The sequence below is a fragment of the Pyxicephalus adspersus genome, chromosome Z (genome assembly GCF_032062135.1).
Source record: "Pyxicephalus adspersus chromosome Z, UCB_Pads_2.0, whole genome shotgun sequence".
NCBI classification, from domain to species: domain Eukaryota; kingdom Metazoa; phylum Chordata; class Amphibia; order Anura; family Pyxicephalidae; genus Pyxicephalus; species Pyxicephalus adspersus.
In genome coordinates this window covers 43900532-43916754 of record NC_092871.1, presented here as the reverse complement: position 1 = coordinate 43916754, position 16223 = coordinate 43900532, and the positions used below count along the sequence as shown (strand labels likewise).

At 37.7% G+C, this 16223-nt stretch overlaps 1 protein-coding gene across 2 annotated transcripts; it reads left to right on the top strand.

Moving 5' to 3' along the window:
• The first annotated feature begins 486 nt into the window (after window positions 1-486).
• On the top strand, window positions 487-12859 carry LOC140342985 (cysteine-rich hydrophobic domain-containing protein 2-like). 2 transcript variants are annotated; one of them, XM_072429398.1, is made up of 6 exons: window positions 487-688; window positions 3908-3962; window positions 5421-5576; window positions 7688-7744; window positions 7825-7884; window positions 8296-12859. In XM_072429398.1, exons 1-6 carry the CDS (start codon window positions 513-515, stop codon window positions 8344-8346), a joined length of 555 nt encoding a protein of 184 aa, XP_072285499.1. In that variant the 5' UTR covers window positions 487-512; the 3' UTR covers window positions 8347-12859. The 2 variants fall into 2 exon arrangements, with proteins under 2 accessions (XP_072285499.1, XP_072285497.1); XM_072429396.1 differs by lacking the exon at window positions 8296-12859 and having other exon boundaries at window positions 7825-8289.
• Window positions 12860-16223: the final 3364 nt, after the last annotated feature.

Below are 16223 nucleotides of genomic sequence, written 5' to 3'. Positions count from 1 at the left end.
ACGGGAAAACACTCCATTGAAATCAATGGAAGTGTTTACCTGTGTTTTCCACCTTTAACTTCATGTTTCAATTATTTAACTGTTGCAAGCAACAATATAGATAACGCTCATTAACGTGCCTCAAGGAAATAACCTGGTGTAGATTAGCCTATTGGAATGCATGGGAATTTCAAACACGGGCTTTTAAGGCCTCAGGTTAAACTCTGGGGAAAACGTATGTGTAGACTAAGCCTAATAGAGATTTTCCCTCACGGTTTTGTAAAACATATACAATACAAAACACAAACCCAAGCCGATTTGCTTTAGGTTAAAATAGTTTTTTCTATGATCATAAATGAATATTGATTTATTCTTCACATTTGTTTACATCTAATTTTACACAGCTCTGCCTGACTGAACATAGCGCTGCCAGAGCCACATTTCCCGCCCTCCGCTTACGGAGCTTCACAAGCCCCGCCCACACAGAGTCACGTGAGGCCGCCGCAATCCCGGCTCCGTCCTGCGGTGACGTCATGAGCGTCTTTTTACCAAACATGGCGGACTTTGATACCATATATGAGTTGGATGAGGAGGAAGATGATGACGGAGAGGAGCGGGAAACAGGCTCAGGTCGAGTGGTGGCCGGGGAACACTTACTCCGATACGCGCCAGACCCGGTGGTGGTGAGGGGAGCCGGCCATATTACCGTGTAAGAGGCGAGGGGAGTTCCTGTCAGCGGGGATGAGCAGGCCTCGGTTTGTGTGTAAACATTGTGCTGGCCTGGAGATGAACTTGTGCTTCACTCCCGGCCTGAACTGTGAGACTGCCCTGTGTCTAATAACCCCCTATACCTTTTCCTACTGTACCCCAGAAGTTATGTGGAGTGTTAAATAAAGTATGGGGGGGGGGCTCCTCTGCCTGGTGTTTATTGCTGGCACACCAGTGAGACATTGCATCTCCTATATCAGGTTCATATATTACTGAGGAAATGTTTGCCATCACTGCCCCCCCCCCCCCCCCCCCCCCCCCCCCATCACACACCTACCGCTATATGTGCCCGGTGCTGTAACCAGGGTGACCGCACTGCCCCCATGTCTGACCTCAGCTCTCTGTGCACTCTGCAGCATGTAAAGAGACCCGTCACCTCGCCAGGACACAATAATTGCTGCTTGTATAAGAAGCTTGATGTGTATCTATTGACAAAACTTGCTCATTGTTTAGTAACAGAGGGTTAAAACCACCCCAGGTTTTTTTTACAGTCTGTATTATTGGAAACATTTCACTTCCTATCAGAAAGTTGTGATAAATCTTCTAATGTCATATTATTAATAAACAGGATTTATATATTGCCAACATATTACGCAGCGCTGTACATTAAATAGGGGTTGCAAATGACAGACGAATACAGGAGGAGAGAACCCTGCTCCAAAAGAGGGGGGATAGGGAATGGAGGGGAATTATAACACTTAAGGAAACAGAAGAAAATGAGTAGGCAAGTTAAAAAATGGGTTTTGTGTGATCTTTTAAATGAGCAGAAAGTAGGAGCAAGCCGAATAGGATGAGGAAGACCATTCCAGAGAGTCGGGGGAGCTCTAGAGAAGTCTTGGAGCCGTGCGTGTGATGAGGTTATGAGAACCACCTTTAGTTATGAGGAACTAAACTCAAAAGTGCCCAAAACAAAAAAATACATTTACCTTCAATCCCGCAGAGCAGTCAATCGGTCCGGAGGCATCTTCCATTGGGTTATGCGTTGTCCCAGTATCTGTCCCTGAGCCGGGGCACCACCATCTTCGGCTCTTCAGTTGGGTTCTTTCTATGTCACCCGATGCAGGCGCAAGATCGGGTGACATAATTTGGAAAAAAAACTTGCGAATCTCACTGCACATGCTTGAGATTGGCAATTTTTTTCCCTTTTCACGAAAAGGCTTCTTCACAAAAAGCACCCAACAGCCTTTTGGGATGTGTGATGTGGTTTCTCGATTGCCTAGGCCTTTTATGTCAAGTGAAATTTCTGAGTTTAGGCACGCTTTAACTGTGGGGGCAGTGGCCTTAAGAAGCAAGCGTTTAGGCTACAGAAGAGAATTGTCTTGTCACTGCTAACAGATCCGAGGACTCCCTACATCTCCCTTCTTCTGACCCCAGGACTTTCCAAAGAAATCAGCTAGGAGATTGTTAGAGTCAATAAATGCTTAGAGTTTTTCTGATTGCTATATGATTTATAGACTGTACTTGGGGAGGGGCAAGCATAGATAAAGATGAGATCAAGCTTAACAGGTAGCAAAACAATCTCCTCGTTTTGTGTAAACTACTGTTCCCATCATTCATAATGTTAAGAAGATGATCAACAGCAGACATGTTTGAAGTTCAGCCTAGGTGACTGCACCACAATGTACCTGTAAAGTTAAGTTGACCTTATACATGTTAACTGTTTTGCCTTGCAATCATGAATTTCTCAGTCCATGACACTGCACACATGTCTACAGTACATTGCTCTTCTAATCGGTTTTGCCCGACAAAAAGTGTTTGAAATCATGGTTGGATGTAATTGTGTATAAACATCACACGTGTAATTTCAAAAAAGATTACCTACAAATTAGGTATTTATGACCAACCGGAAATAGGTTGTAAATGCACAAATGTTTACAGTCATTAGATTTATCCTACTTGTTTTAATCCTCCTTCTGCTTTTGACACCACGCCTGGGTGGTGTATGAACAAGAACCCGGAAGAAGAGAAAAAGATGGCGAAGCGCTGGCCCGAACACAGATAACAAACTAAACTGAAAACTGGCAAAAATAAAATACCTTTAATCCCGCAGGGCATTAAAGGCATCCGATCCATCCAGGGGTTTCTTGCATCAGGTCCCTCGTCATCTCGACATCCTTCCCGCCATCTTATCCTCTTCCTGGTTCTTCATCCTACATCACCCCAACCCAGGCGTGAGATCGGGTGACGTAGGATGAAAAAAATATTTGCTGATCTCACTGCGCATGCTTGGGATCAGAAAATTTTTCAGTTAGTGCGAAAAGGCTCCTTCAGCGAATGCCTGAGATGCTCGGGCATGTGCATAAGGAGCACCCGGAGCCTCCCAGGATGCCTGACGTAGGTATCCTGGGGGACCTTGCATTCCCATTCTCGATCGCCTAGGCGGTCGAGAATTAGGGGGCAGAGCTGAACCCTTTTTTTTTTTTTTTGGGTTGTTTAGGTATGCTTTACGACTGAATGTTCCTAGGGCGGTAGGTAAATTTACCTTTGGAAAACAACTTTCACATTGGGTATTATAAACATTCACTGGGTCATTCAGACTAATATATTCATACATAACTTTTGGGGGAGTTTATAAAACTTTTTTCTTGTAAAGATAGTATATTGGTAAATATTTTTTTGTTTTTTAAACTGAATTTTTATTAAAATTTTTCTTCATGAAACATGTACAAACATATTGGAAGAGAAATTAGAAAGGAAAGAGAATCAAGAAAGAAGAAAAGTAAAACTGTGTAGTTTATAAAAATAGGAAATCGCTGCCTTGTAACAGGTTATATGTCCATGTCCATAAGCAGGAACTACTGAAATCTGGTATTTGAAATCTCTGTTAAACATGACACAGTAAAGAAGAGAATAAGGGATAAAATCTTACAATCTTTTGTATATAGCAATGTTAAATGTGTCCAGTAGCAGAAATATTTGAATACAACTTTGGAAAAGAAGGGGGGAGGGGCAAGGGCAGGCAATTAGGAGCTGGTGACCTAAGATACCAAGGATAGATGATACTTCCTTCAACCTATAACTGAGAATAATCAGTATCTCTCCCATAACCAATCAAATTTATCAACATTGTTTTTGAGTATTGTTTTTGAGTTCATGAAGGTAAATAGTTTGTTTTTAATGTTCCATTTAAACTTATTGTGTATTTTTTTTCTTCATTCAGGTTTGGTTTAAGCAACAAGTTTGATACAGAATTCCCTTCTATTTTGATGGGCAAGGTAAGAATGTTCCAGAATACTGGTTGAAAACATAAAGGGGTGGTTTCTAACAGTACTGTTGAAATAAATGTATATTTTCCCGAAAATGCACAAGCATTACAGATGTTTACTTTTACTGGTCCCCCCCCCAAATAAATATTTTATCATCTTTACTTCCATTTTACAGTATGCAATAGTATTTCTTATTTGCAGCAACAAATTAATTTGGCTGCTTAAAAATTTATGGTTCAACTGCCCCAACATGATCTAGATGACTACGAGTGAATAAATGAACCTTGAGGGAAGAGACCATAGCTTGCTGCAAACTGCACTCGGCAAAACACTTTCTATAGTGAGATAAGCCTACAGTTCAGTGGTGCAAGTCATAAAATTTCTCTTGTATTGTTAGTGGAGATGAAAGGTGATTGATAGAGCGGTTGTGGTTTTGTTTGACTTTTGAACAGGTCTTGCCTGCCGGGCTTTGCGTTTTTTTGAGTTTGTTTCCTTCATTGCATCCTGTCGTAAAATATTATGACCCTTTTTAGTGTTTGAAAGAAAATGCCTGAAGGAAAAAAAGTCTTTACATTGTCATGAAGAACAACACAAATTAACTGTCTTATCTATTTTTAAGGAAAAGAGTGAGAAAGGAATTGTTTAAACACGTAAAGTAGACTATTAAGAAGTTTATTTTTCTTTGTATTATATAGAGTTCTAACTTGTTGCAATGAGTGCTATTACATGCATGTAATCTGAGATCTGTCCAGCTGATATTTTGTAGCCATTTTTCTGATAAATGACTGTTACTGCAGAGCACACCTTGTGTCGGTGCACAGGTCCATGGACTTAACATGCAGCGTTTTTTTTTGTGAAGTCAGACTAATTCTAGCAGTGGATTGGAAGAGCTTGCTTAGACTGACACAGAATTGTCCATGCAATTTTTTACAAACCTTTACACAGTTAAAAAAAATTAAAATTATATTCGGTACTCTGAAGGGCCTCATTATGTTAGTGTGTTTTTAAGAGATTCTTCGAGTAGAGTATAGCTAGGTCAGGAAAGTGATCACAGTTGGACACCGTGCTAGTGTCCTGTTTCAATAAAGCTAAGTAGGTAAGCAGGGCTATGTTCACGCTGGTCCTGAGGTTGCGGTGTATTTACTGCTTCTTCTGGGGAGAAGTTACATGTAGTTTTCTCCCAGTGGCATCCCCATTGAGAGTCGTTGGGGGTCATGTATTAGTACTTCTTACTGCTGCCAGTTGTGAAATGTGCAGGCCCTGGTTCTTTAGGACATCGATTGCAAGGACATGTGTGGGGTCGCTCAATCCTAAAGCACAGGTCTACCCTTAGTTAACCTTTTAGGCTGGGCCTTTTAAACATTTTACAAATTCTTAATGTTGTGGAATTTTTTTTTTGTTTTTTAGTAAATTATTTCTTTTAATTTTTCTGTGTTGGTCGTGTTTTAAAATCTACTTTGTTTTCAGGTTGCACCAGAGGAGTTTAAAATCAGTATTGGTCGTGTGAATACCTGTTTGAGAAAGAATCTCCCTCTCAATGTGAAATGGCTGCTTTGTGGCTGTATCTGCTGCTGTTGTACGTTGGGCTTCAGTTTGTGGCCTGTTATATGCCTGAATAAAAGGGTTAGTAACTACATTCTGTATAGCATGAAGAAAAATGGGTGATATAGTACTACAATAACTTGTTTTATGAAAAAAACCTAATGTGCACATTTGTAGTTAATGCTTTGTTTTTGTTTTGTTTTTTTTGTATATGTTGTATGCTTTTTTTGTTGGTGTTTGTGTTATTGAGGTTAAACTGTACATTTTGTTGTCCGAGTTAACTACTTCTAAGAGCTTTCTGACTTCTTGGCTCTGTCGAATATGGTGGTTTGGACACAACAGTGGTGTCTGGAGCAATTACGGAGAAACTTAGTCAAAGCAGCATTTACGTTGAAAATTCATGACTTTAGAAATGATATAATAATTTACTATGCTTTCATTTGTCATTTTTGATTTAAACAAAAATCTTTTGGTTTCCTTCTTCCTTTACATGTAGTAAAAGCTTATACCAGTCAAATAGAAAATGTTTTATTATGCCTACATGATGCACCTCCTTCTTGCCAAGTACTCAAGTTTTCCAGGCATTGCATTAATATGTCTCCACCCCTTTTGTTGGTTGCCTGAAATTGCTCCTTGAGAGCACCTGCAGTGTTTGATAGTTTTACTTCAAAGGGGAAAACAGCACCCTCTTCCCATATTACCTGTGCGATCCTCAATACTAGTTTTTAGGGAAGGTGAAAAATCTATTAGGGATATTGTAGCAATATTGCTTTGTCAGACAGTATCTCTACAATGAGAAGCTGTGGTAAAAAACTTTTGTTTGTAGTCACCATTTGCACTACCCTTTTAATATGAGATTTATGTTTGCTGTGAGCTCTCCCCTTTTTTCAAGTTATAAACAGCTATCTTATCAGGTAATTAGTACATCTAATCATCTTTAAAACAAGATTACATAAGCAAAGCTATGTACACACTTGCAATGGTTCTCGTCTAATAATCAGCTCCGGGCCGACATCGGACGAGAATCTGGCCTGTCTACAGCGCCCATCGTCCGAACGACCGTCCTGGCAGATCCATGGACGATGAATGATCGTAATTGAAGTGAAGGGGGAGAGCGCGCAGCAGGTTGCCGCTCTGTTGTTCTCCCCCTCCCCTCTGCATGGAGCAGAACGGTGCTGCATGTACATCACTCAGTGATGTCCTGCATTGTGAAGTCCTAGTCATTGGAAAGGATCCTGAAAGATCCTTTCCAACGACAATTATTGCACGTGTGTACCCAGCTTAAGGCTTAGTCTACACAGATATTTCCCCCAGCGTTTAACCTGAGGGTTTAAAAGCCCTTGTTTGAAATTCTCATGGATTCCAATGGGCTAATCTTCATCAAGTTATTTCCTTGAGGCAGGTTTATGAGCGTTATCTATAATGTTGCTTGCAATGTTTAAAAAAAAAAATTAGGCTGGGTGAATGCTGAAAAATGCGGGTAAACACTTCCATTGATTTCAATGGGGCGTTTTCCCACGTTTTTAAGCACTTGAAACATAAACCTCCTAAAAAAGCGGTATAGTCATTTTCCAACGTTTTAAAGGCAAGCTTTAAAACGCTAATAAAAGTGCATAAAACCACATATGAACCCAGTAGGAATGTTTACATGCGTTTTTAAAAACGTCCGCGTGTAGTCTCAGCCTAAAGTCTTGTACATGCTGGAATATTTGTATCTTTATCTAATTGTTTTTATGACATTGAATGAAAATTCAGGAGTGTTTAACAGGCTTTAATGTTATGAATTACAGAGTCTATGTAGAAATGTGTTAATATATTTGACGTTCTTTAGAAAACATGTTTAGTTAACATTAGGATTTGAAATGTCATGATTTCACTGTAAAATATTTATCAGCTTTTATTTTCTAAAGAACAGATATATTATGCAGCACTTCTATCTCTACAATAGTCCTTTGTCATTAACATAGTCCCAGGCCAATTATCCAAACTACATGTATTTGGGGGTAATGTGCAGCATGTGGTAGGAAACTCACACAGACAATGAGAGAACAAAAACTTCTTGCAGATGGTGTCCTGGCTAAGATTGAAATCTGGCACCTGAGCGACTGAGCCACCAGATCATCCATTATTAGTGTTTTCTTCTTCTGTATTACAATATGTATTAATAACCTTTCATTATCTTGTATTTTTAGACAAGTAGATCAATTCACAAACTTTTGGACTGGGAGAATAATAGATTATATCACAAGGTAAATAGTTATTCGAAAAGTGTCGCTTAACTGGCTACTACCAATATATTTTTTTTAACATTGTAACAATTGTTTCTTAGCTTGGCTTGCACTGGAAACTGAGCAGAAGGAAATGTGAATCAAACAATATGATGGAATATGTGAGTATCATGTTAATAGAGAGAGAAATTGATATGTACGCATATTGGCGTAAACTTCAGTAAATCTGCTGGGCTGACATTGCAGTTTTTAAATTATCCAAATTTTGCAAGCAGTCCATCTTATTTGAGTATAGTATAGTGATATTTAATGGTGCGGAGACCTTAAAACACACTCATTGATTGAAATTATAGAGCTAACTTGGTTCAATGCTCGCTATAGGGCTGTCATCTAATGTCAGTGACCACTTTAGCTTTATTTGGCTTACAAAACTCCATAGGTTGATTTACAGCTCATATGCTTAAAAGGAGGAGGGGAGCTTTAGAGTAAAAAAAATTTTTTTAAAGCATTTGTATGAGTTTCCAGAACTATTTTTTTTCTCACTTGATTCATATCGTGTTTTTGTTTTGCAGGTTATACTTATAGAATTCTTACCAAAGTACCCAATATTTCGACCAGACTGAAGATAACATGTCCATTCTTCATTTCGTAATATTTTGTTACTGCTCATTCCTAACCTTAGTGCCTTTTTACATGGTTTATGGAAGAAAAGGTATACTACTGTGTTTTAAAAACACAAAATAGATGTTTTCTTTTGTCCTTTTTTTTTTTTTTTTTTTTTTTACAGCAGTACTGTATCCTAGTGGCTTCTGTCTTTTTTTACATGTACAAAAAAATCAAAATTTGCAGCTCATTTAGCTGTAGGCACTCCCTACTGACGGGATGATTATTCTATATACACTCATTAATGTATATAGTTACAGTTGGGGACGTGTATCAGTGCTGCTTTAACTCCTATTGCCTTATTGTACCTACATTTTTTGTTTTGTTTTTTTAACACTACAACAAAATGAAATCTGCTTATATGCTTGTGCCCTAATAGCAGAGCTAAGCAGTTTGGTTAGTATACGTCTTTTCTGGCAGGGCATGCTGGGCTTTGAAGTTCAAACATTGCCCTGGGCTGTTGTAAAGTGAGATTTCACTTATTGAGACCATTCTATAAATACAAAGTATCAATGTTGTGGTATTTAGATATCTGTGGTATTTCAACACCTCAGAGTAAAAATATATTGAAAGCCGAAAATAGATTATATAACCAAAAACTGTAAATATTGCCTTTTCAGACCTGCAAGTGTTATACTTATGTTTACAGAATGTAATATAGCTGTTACAATATTGCCAATTCTGGTTGAATTATAAACTTTACATGTAAGCTTCATTTGATTGTATGAACCATTTTGCCCTTTTGTAGTTACATGAAACTAGTCAGCATTTCTTTGTGCTATTGGCCTACGAGCAGAGGCTTATATTAAGACATTCTAAGCCATAAGCTGTACATGTAAGCGAATGGCCAACTTGCACGCTTACCGGTATGTGTTTTTTGTGTTGGGAACAGGCCAATTTTTTTCTGTTCAGATGTTTTAAACACACACAGTGCAACCCCCAGTATTGTACATAGTAATAATGTACTGCTGACTTGATGGGATTATTTGCAATATAAGTGGTGGCTTTACATGTTTAGCTACAGTCACTAGTTTGAAAAATTTACTGATCCTCAAAAATAATTCCTCTTAAACTGAACTTCAGATTCAGAATCTGAATGAACTTCAACTTGGAAGTGGTTGGAAGAGGAAGGCTTACCTCAGGTTTTTACATTGCTGCCTTTACAATGTTAGTACCTAGGGAGAAAAGAAAATCCTATTCTCTGCACTAAACAAGGTGGGCAGCTGAAAGTGAGGCAAAAGCTGCCACTGAATGGGCAGTAGGAACATCTGTTCAACACACGTCAAAGCAAAAGTTTGCCCACTTTTGGGAGATTTACTCTACTGGAAATCCCTCCCCTTGTTATAGGCATATGCAACTGTAAAAAAAAACATTACAAAGGTTCCAACTCCTATTCTGTTTTAGCTGAAATTCTGCTTTGAAAATTCCTTCAGAAGATTGTTTGTTGTGTTTGTTGTTTATTTTCATAAAAATATTTTCCAATTTTGTAATACCTTTTACATGGAAAGCAATGTATCTACTATGTTATTCCACAGTTTGATGGACTAGATGTAGCCACATCGAGCATGATACCTCAGGGTGTTATCCTTTTCAATTTTAAACCAGTCTTCGCTACCATATGACCAAGATGTTTCTGTGGGGTAATTCATCAGAGAAAAAGGTTCTGCAGTAATATAGAAAATTGTATACTGCTCAATAGTTTATAGAAGTAAACACACATTATGGTTTCCTTTTTTTTTAATGAAAAAATCCAATATTCCGCAAATTCAAAGGAAAATTGTTGGCTTCCTTACTATCACTTGCTTTCTTACATTGCTTGGATTGAATATCTAGTATTTAATCCTGATATATCCTGACACAAGTGATGTTGCTCTGTTTTACTTGCACTGGCTAGTAAACCATCTTTGAAATAATGGCAGCCATGTAATTTGCACAGCCCATATTAGGAGGTCAGCAATTTTCCATCCAGTGTTTATTATTTTTTGTATTACAGGTATACACACATTTTGATGAATTGATTTCCTGATTTTAGTTAAAGCTGAACTCCGGGCAATCTGTGAAATACACTCTTAAATTGCAGTAATTGTTTTACCTTCCAAGAAATTTGTAGTTGTCTTCAGCCACAGTTCTCAAGACAACTCTGCTCGTACCACCAGACCAACTTTGGCCTGTTGATTGGGCAGTACAGCAGCACCATGATAGGGATAATCCCCCACTGACTCTGATATCTCCTCCTAAAAGCATGTTTACTGTTGGCATGCATACAGCCAGTCCTAGTTCCTGCTATTGATTCTTTGCAGGGTATTACAGAAAGCTGATATCAAGACAGTCTTTTTGGTATTACTTGTAATTGCACATGTAATCATTTTAAAGAAATGCGTATCAGCCTAGAGTTTAGAATACATGCGTAATTACCTAGTACACCTTTTTTGGCTAAATATCTTCTTTACATATGGGCTTCTACGCATGAATTAGACTAAAATCTATGAAGAGGTTTTTAAAATACCTTTGGTGATTCAAGCTAATAATTGTGGACAGAAACAAATGAGCATTTCCTAACTTTTCCTCTGCTTTACAGAGACCATAACCATTTCACTTATTGTTATTGCTCAGGGTGGGTAAACACTGGTTGATTGGTGCATGACCAGTGTCAAAGATCATATTATTTTCCACCTGTATTGTTTACCTAACTACCACCATGCACCTATTGACCAGCCCTGTTTTTTCCTGATCAATGCCACATCCTGCTCTGACCACCAGGAGTGAGAAATGCTCCTTCTCTGATTCTTACAGCAGGGGGAATTACATCATGTAGGCACAGGTCAGGGATTATTCATCAAATAATTATAATACATCTATTAGAACTGTAGATTAGTTCATGGTTAGCCATAAGACCAGTTTGGGGTAAGCAACTTACTTAACTGCCAATTAAATATTGAGATGTGGGAAGGAAAACTGCATGCAAATGCAGAGGGAACATACAGCCACCAAGTCACTTTCCAGCACTGGATGTGAACCATCTAAACCCTGTAGTGTGCACACAAAAAAAAAAAAAAATTCCTCTTCTCCCTTTGTAAAACTTTGGAGCTACCAACAGATTTCCATTTGAAAAGTGCTGCTGTTCTGTAGTACTGCAATGCGGGAAGATGCAAATGTCTGCACATCTCACATATATAATTACAAATAAAATGAGTGTTCAGTCTCTTTTTCAATAATTTAAAATATGTAAACACTGCACATTCCCTTGAAAATAAGTTTCACAATAACAGAAGGCCACATTTACACTGGTGAAGTCTGGGGTAATGCATTTATGTGATAGCTGCTTTATGCTGCTAGCATATTTCAGTTCACCCACACCCTTTGAACAGCATGGTACCCTGGTAGGTGTGTTGATATGCTTATATGTGAAGCTGGCCCTAATGAAGACAACTGAAAGGGTAATATACTAATCCAGTTAATATTAGCACCATATGAAGGATTTATTTACATAGATGCTTTGTATGCAACCAGGTTTTATCACTTATTGCTACAAGGCTGATATAATGGAGCTGGTGCCATAAATGTGGGTCTACTAGTGGCTGGGTAAATAGAGAGAGAAAATGATCCTAATTCTTGATATAATTAGCCCTGAATCTGGTCTGTGTGGCATATGTGGCTATAGCGACAAGGATTTTTTTTAGGAACTCCTCAGTTATACCACAGCAGTAACTGTAGCCCTGTATCTATGTTAACAGATGTGTTCTCACAGCTTTTATAGAAAGAGGGTAATAAATGCAGGTAGAAGTTTTTACTTTCCTAGATACAGATCATACAATATAAAGACCGTTCCAATTTGTAGTGGGAAACATACAGAGACGGTAGGAATATATTTAAAGTAAATGTGTTTATGCAGTACTGGAACTCCTTTTTTAATGGCCCAAAGATTTGTTGTGAAATAAAAATGCCTGGTACATTTTATTCACTAAACAATATTTATCTACTACCAGTTGTTTACTTTTCTGTGTAGTTTATCTTGTAAGGAAATTTTAGAATATGCATTACTCTTCCAATTTCGAATGGATTTTTTTGTTTTGTTGTCAAGAATTCTCCATCTGCATTGTATATAGTGCACCAGCAGAACCTACTGCTATTGCAAGGACTATACAACCCAGCAGTTGTTACAAAGTATCAGTGTTAGCAATGAAGACGATGAAGATGAAAGATTTTATATTGAACTTTCTGGAGGAAGATAAGAACTCTCTGTAAATCTCATCTGGAAAAGAAATTGCCACTATTACTGAAAGTTACTTGTTGATGGTAACTGAGCTTCTTTGTCAGCCATGAGATAAGCAAATAGAAGAAGTAACAAGAATGTGCCAAATATAAAGAAAGCAGACTGTTCTAACCAGTAGAACGCAATGTGGAAATTGTCACTGTGGATTCATTGGTCAAATAATCCGCATTTCAACTGATGAAATAAAAATGTTAATCGTTGATGTGTTGTTTACTGCTCATTACATTGTGATCATAATACATACACTTGACATGATGCTAAAGGTAATGTTTTGCTTTGCATAAGGTAAGTAAAGGTTCACATGTCAGCTTTTGATCTCATTACTGGCTGTGCGTGGAAGGTCTAGTTCACATGAGCTGTGAGGCCATAGTGTGGTTCTGCTCCCCCCATGTTTGAGACCCCCCCCCCTTGGTGTTTGCCCACAGATGCCCCTTTAGGGAGACTTTTCTTCACCTCCTGTCCTTAAGATCATCCATAACAGGCAATGATAAGCATTCTAAAAAGGTAAGAGGATCCTTCCTACTTACACAGCTGTCACAGGAACAGGTGCCCACAGGAAGGTTTATCTGCATTTTCAGTGAAAATGGTCAGCAAAATAAATACAGAAGGTAAAATTACCTAGTGGGGATACATACAGCAATGAAAACTGGTCCTTATCCTTTCCTACTCTTTCCAAAAGTAATAAAAAAAACTCTTGCCTATACTTCATTTTTAGGTTTGCTTTAGGTATGTAAGTCCTAAGATGAGATATATTTGCTGCAATGTCAGAAAATTGGTAATAGATTGGATACCGTTGGTTGTTTTTGCATAGATAAGGTTGAGTACACGCATACAATTTTTATCGCTGGAAACAATATTTCATGATAGTTTCCAGTGACAGATGAACAAATGAGTTCTGTACATACAGCACCCATTTTATGGGTGGAGAGAGGAGGGTGAGCAAGTGGCACCCTGATGTGCTCTTCTCCCTTGTGGTTATTTTCCATCCATCATTCATTATGGTTTCATAAAAAACATTGGACGGACATTATACATGTCAGATTTTTACATGAGACAAGCACATTTGTCTAGGATGATAACACTGGTCAACAAACATTTTCTTGCCAAACAGATTAAAGTCATTTTAGGTTATGTTTGATGCACAGATTTCAAATATGGTATTGGTTTTGCTAGATTGGCTCTAGTTTTTGAAACAATGACCCCAATAATACCCTCGTAGAAAACTAATGAAACATGAAAATTAGGAAAAAATTAAACTAGATATACCTTGCAAATGGTTATGGAAATATGGTACCTTTATGCTCATAGAAGCACACAAATTTTTAAAGTTTAGGAGCTTTTGTACCTATTCATAATTTTGTGCTTTATGGTTACCCAAGAAGTTCTTGACAACCATGATATAACTGTGCCAGGCAGAAGCTTCAGTATCAGTCATGTAATTTGTGAAATTTGAATCATTTATCACATTCCAAATCTGGGGTCCATCAAAGGTTCCTGCTTTTAATTTTTCAGTACTCAATCCAGTGAAGAATCTACAAATGTATTTGAAGCAATCACCGTCCTTGTTCAGAGCTCTAACAAATTGCTTCATTAACCCCAACTTTATATGTAGGGGTGGGAGAATTTTTCTTTGTCAACCATTGGCTCGTTAATGATGTTCGCTGGACCTTTTTTCATGTTTTCCCTTGGAAGCCATGTCACTTTTTTCCAGTGATCCAGCATTGCTCCACTATCCCACAAGCAGATGAAACATGGGAACTTTGTGTATCCACTTTGCTGTCCAAGTAGGAAGTTCACCATTTTTAAATCAACACATATGGACCATTGATGTTCATGATAGCAAAGCTTTTGTAGGACCATTTTGCTATTTTCATATTCTTAGGTTTTGTTGAGTGACCAATTGGAATTGATGCATAGCAGTAGTCATGCAGTAAAACATTTCAAACTTTGAGTGGAACTGTCTATAAAAAGCTGCCGGTCTTCTGCTCGGTATTCTGTTACTCCCATATGGGCTAGTAGTCCAGGAATGTTACAACAGTACACAAAGTCTCCATCTTCACTGAAATATAGTAGGAAGGTCACCTCTCATATAGTACTTTTCTTTTAGCCTGGATGCTAAAAGTTCAGATGCTTGTTTTGACAGACTTAGGTCACATAATTAATCATTGAGCTCTTCTTGGGAGAACTGCTGGTTTGATGAAACACTTCCTAAATATTCACTTGCACTGCTAACTCCTGGATTACACTCCAAACCCTGTATATCCTCCATGTCAGATACAGGAATATCAGGGAGTGTACTGAACACTGGTATGGGAACATCAGCACCATGCGGCACAGGTCGTCTTGCTGATTCCAAATCCGGGTACTCCCACTTGTTTTTCCTGTAACGATTGAAACCTTTTACATTCACAGCACAAAAATAACAATCATTATGGGGATTTTTGAGCTCTCGCCATACTATAAGTACACCAAATTTCAAACTTTTCAGTTTTCCATTTTCCACTGACGTAGACACACTACACAAGTTTTGCATACCATATGGGGAGCCCAATACTTATCTTGGTCCCCCAGTTTAATACCAAAATATGCAAGATGTGCTTGTTACACAAATTATGTAATGTTTCTTCTCTGTTTTTGCTGAGAATATTTACCACACTTGTAGCAAAATACGTTAGTGTCATTTAAACAACTTCTTACTCATATTCTGTAAAAAAAAACACACAGAATTCAAAACTTCAAAAAACGTTACAGAACTCATATTTCTGTAATAAAATAAAATAAAATGAATGAATAAAAATAAGGCAAATGAAAATAATGCTACATTTAATATATAAAATGCAAAACATCAGTGTAAATAAAGATTGATAATATGCTGTGTTAACATTTTAGTTGGTAAAATTGTCTATTCCGATTCCTGTATCACAAGAACTAGAGCCAATTCAATTAAACTGATGTCATTTCTGGATTCAGCAGACCTGAAATACACTAAATATATTGAAAAAATTGAGAGGTTTAATCATCTGATGTGTATGCAGAGCCTATTTTAGGTTGTTTAATCATTAGTCAGTAATGAGAAGATGTCCTCTAGCTCTTTGTAAGGGTAGACATAGAAGGAAATCTATCCAGTTCAGAAACAATTTTTTTTTCATTTTAAAATCATCTGAAAATACTGATAGAAAATGTGATTGATTAGTTGTAAATGTGAACAAAATAAATGATCACATGGTCTGAATTATCAGTAGTCCTAAACTATCACACAGATATTTGATCCATCAAAGCAATCAACAACATTCCACAACAGCTGGTCATCAATCAAATAGAGGACCTTTGATTTGCAATATTCAATTTGATCTCTTTCATTTTCATTATGAAGGAATATAAGATATATATCTATGGGTGTATGGCCATCTTTAGCACTTAGAGCAATGACAACTTTTCAACTCTTTCCCTAGAAATGTAGCAAATGGGGAAAATCTTCCAAGGAGAAACGATTTAAAGCAAAAATAAATAAATAAATAAATAAATAAATAAAGAACAATCATTACCATTTACAAACCCCTAAGT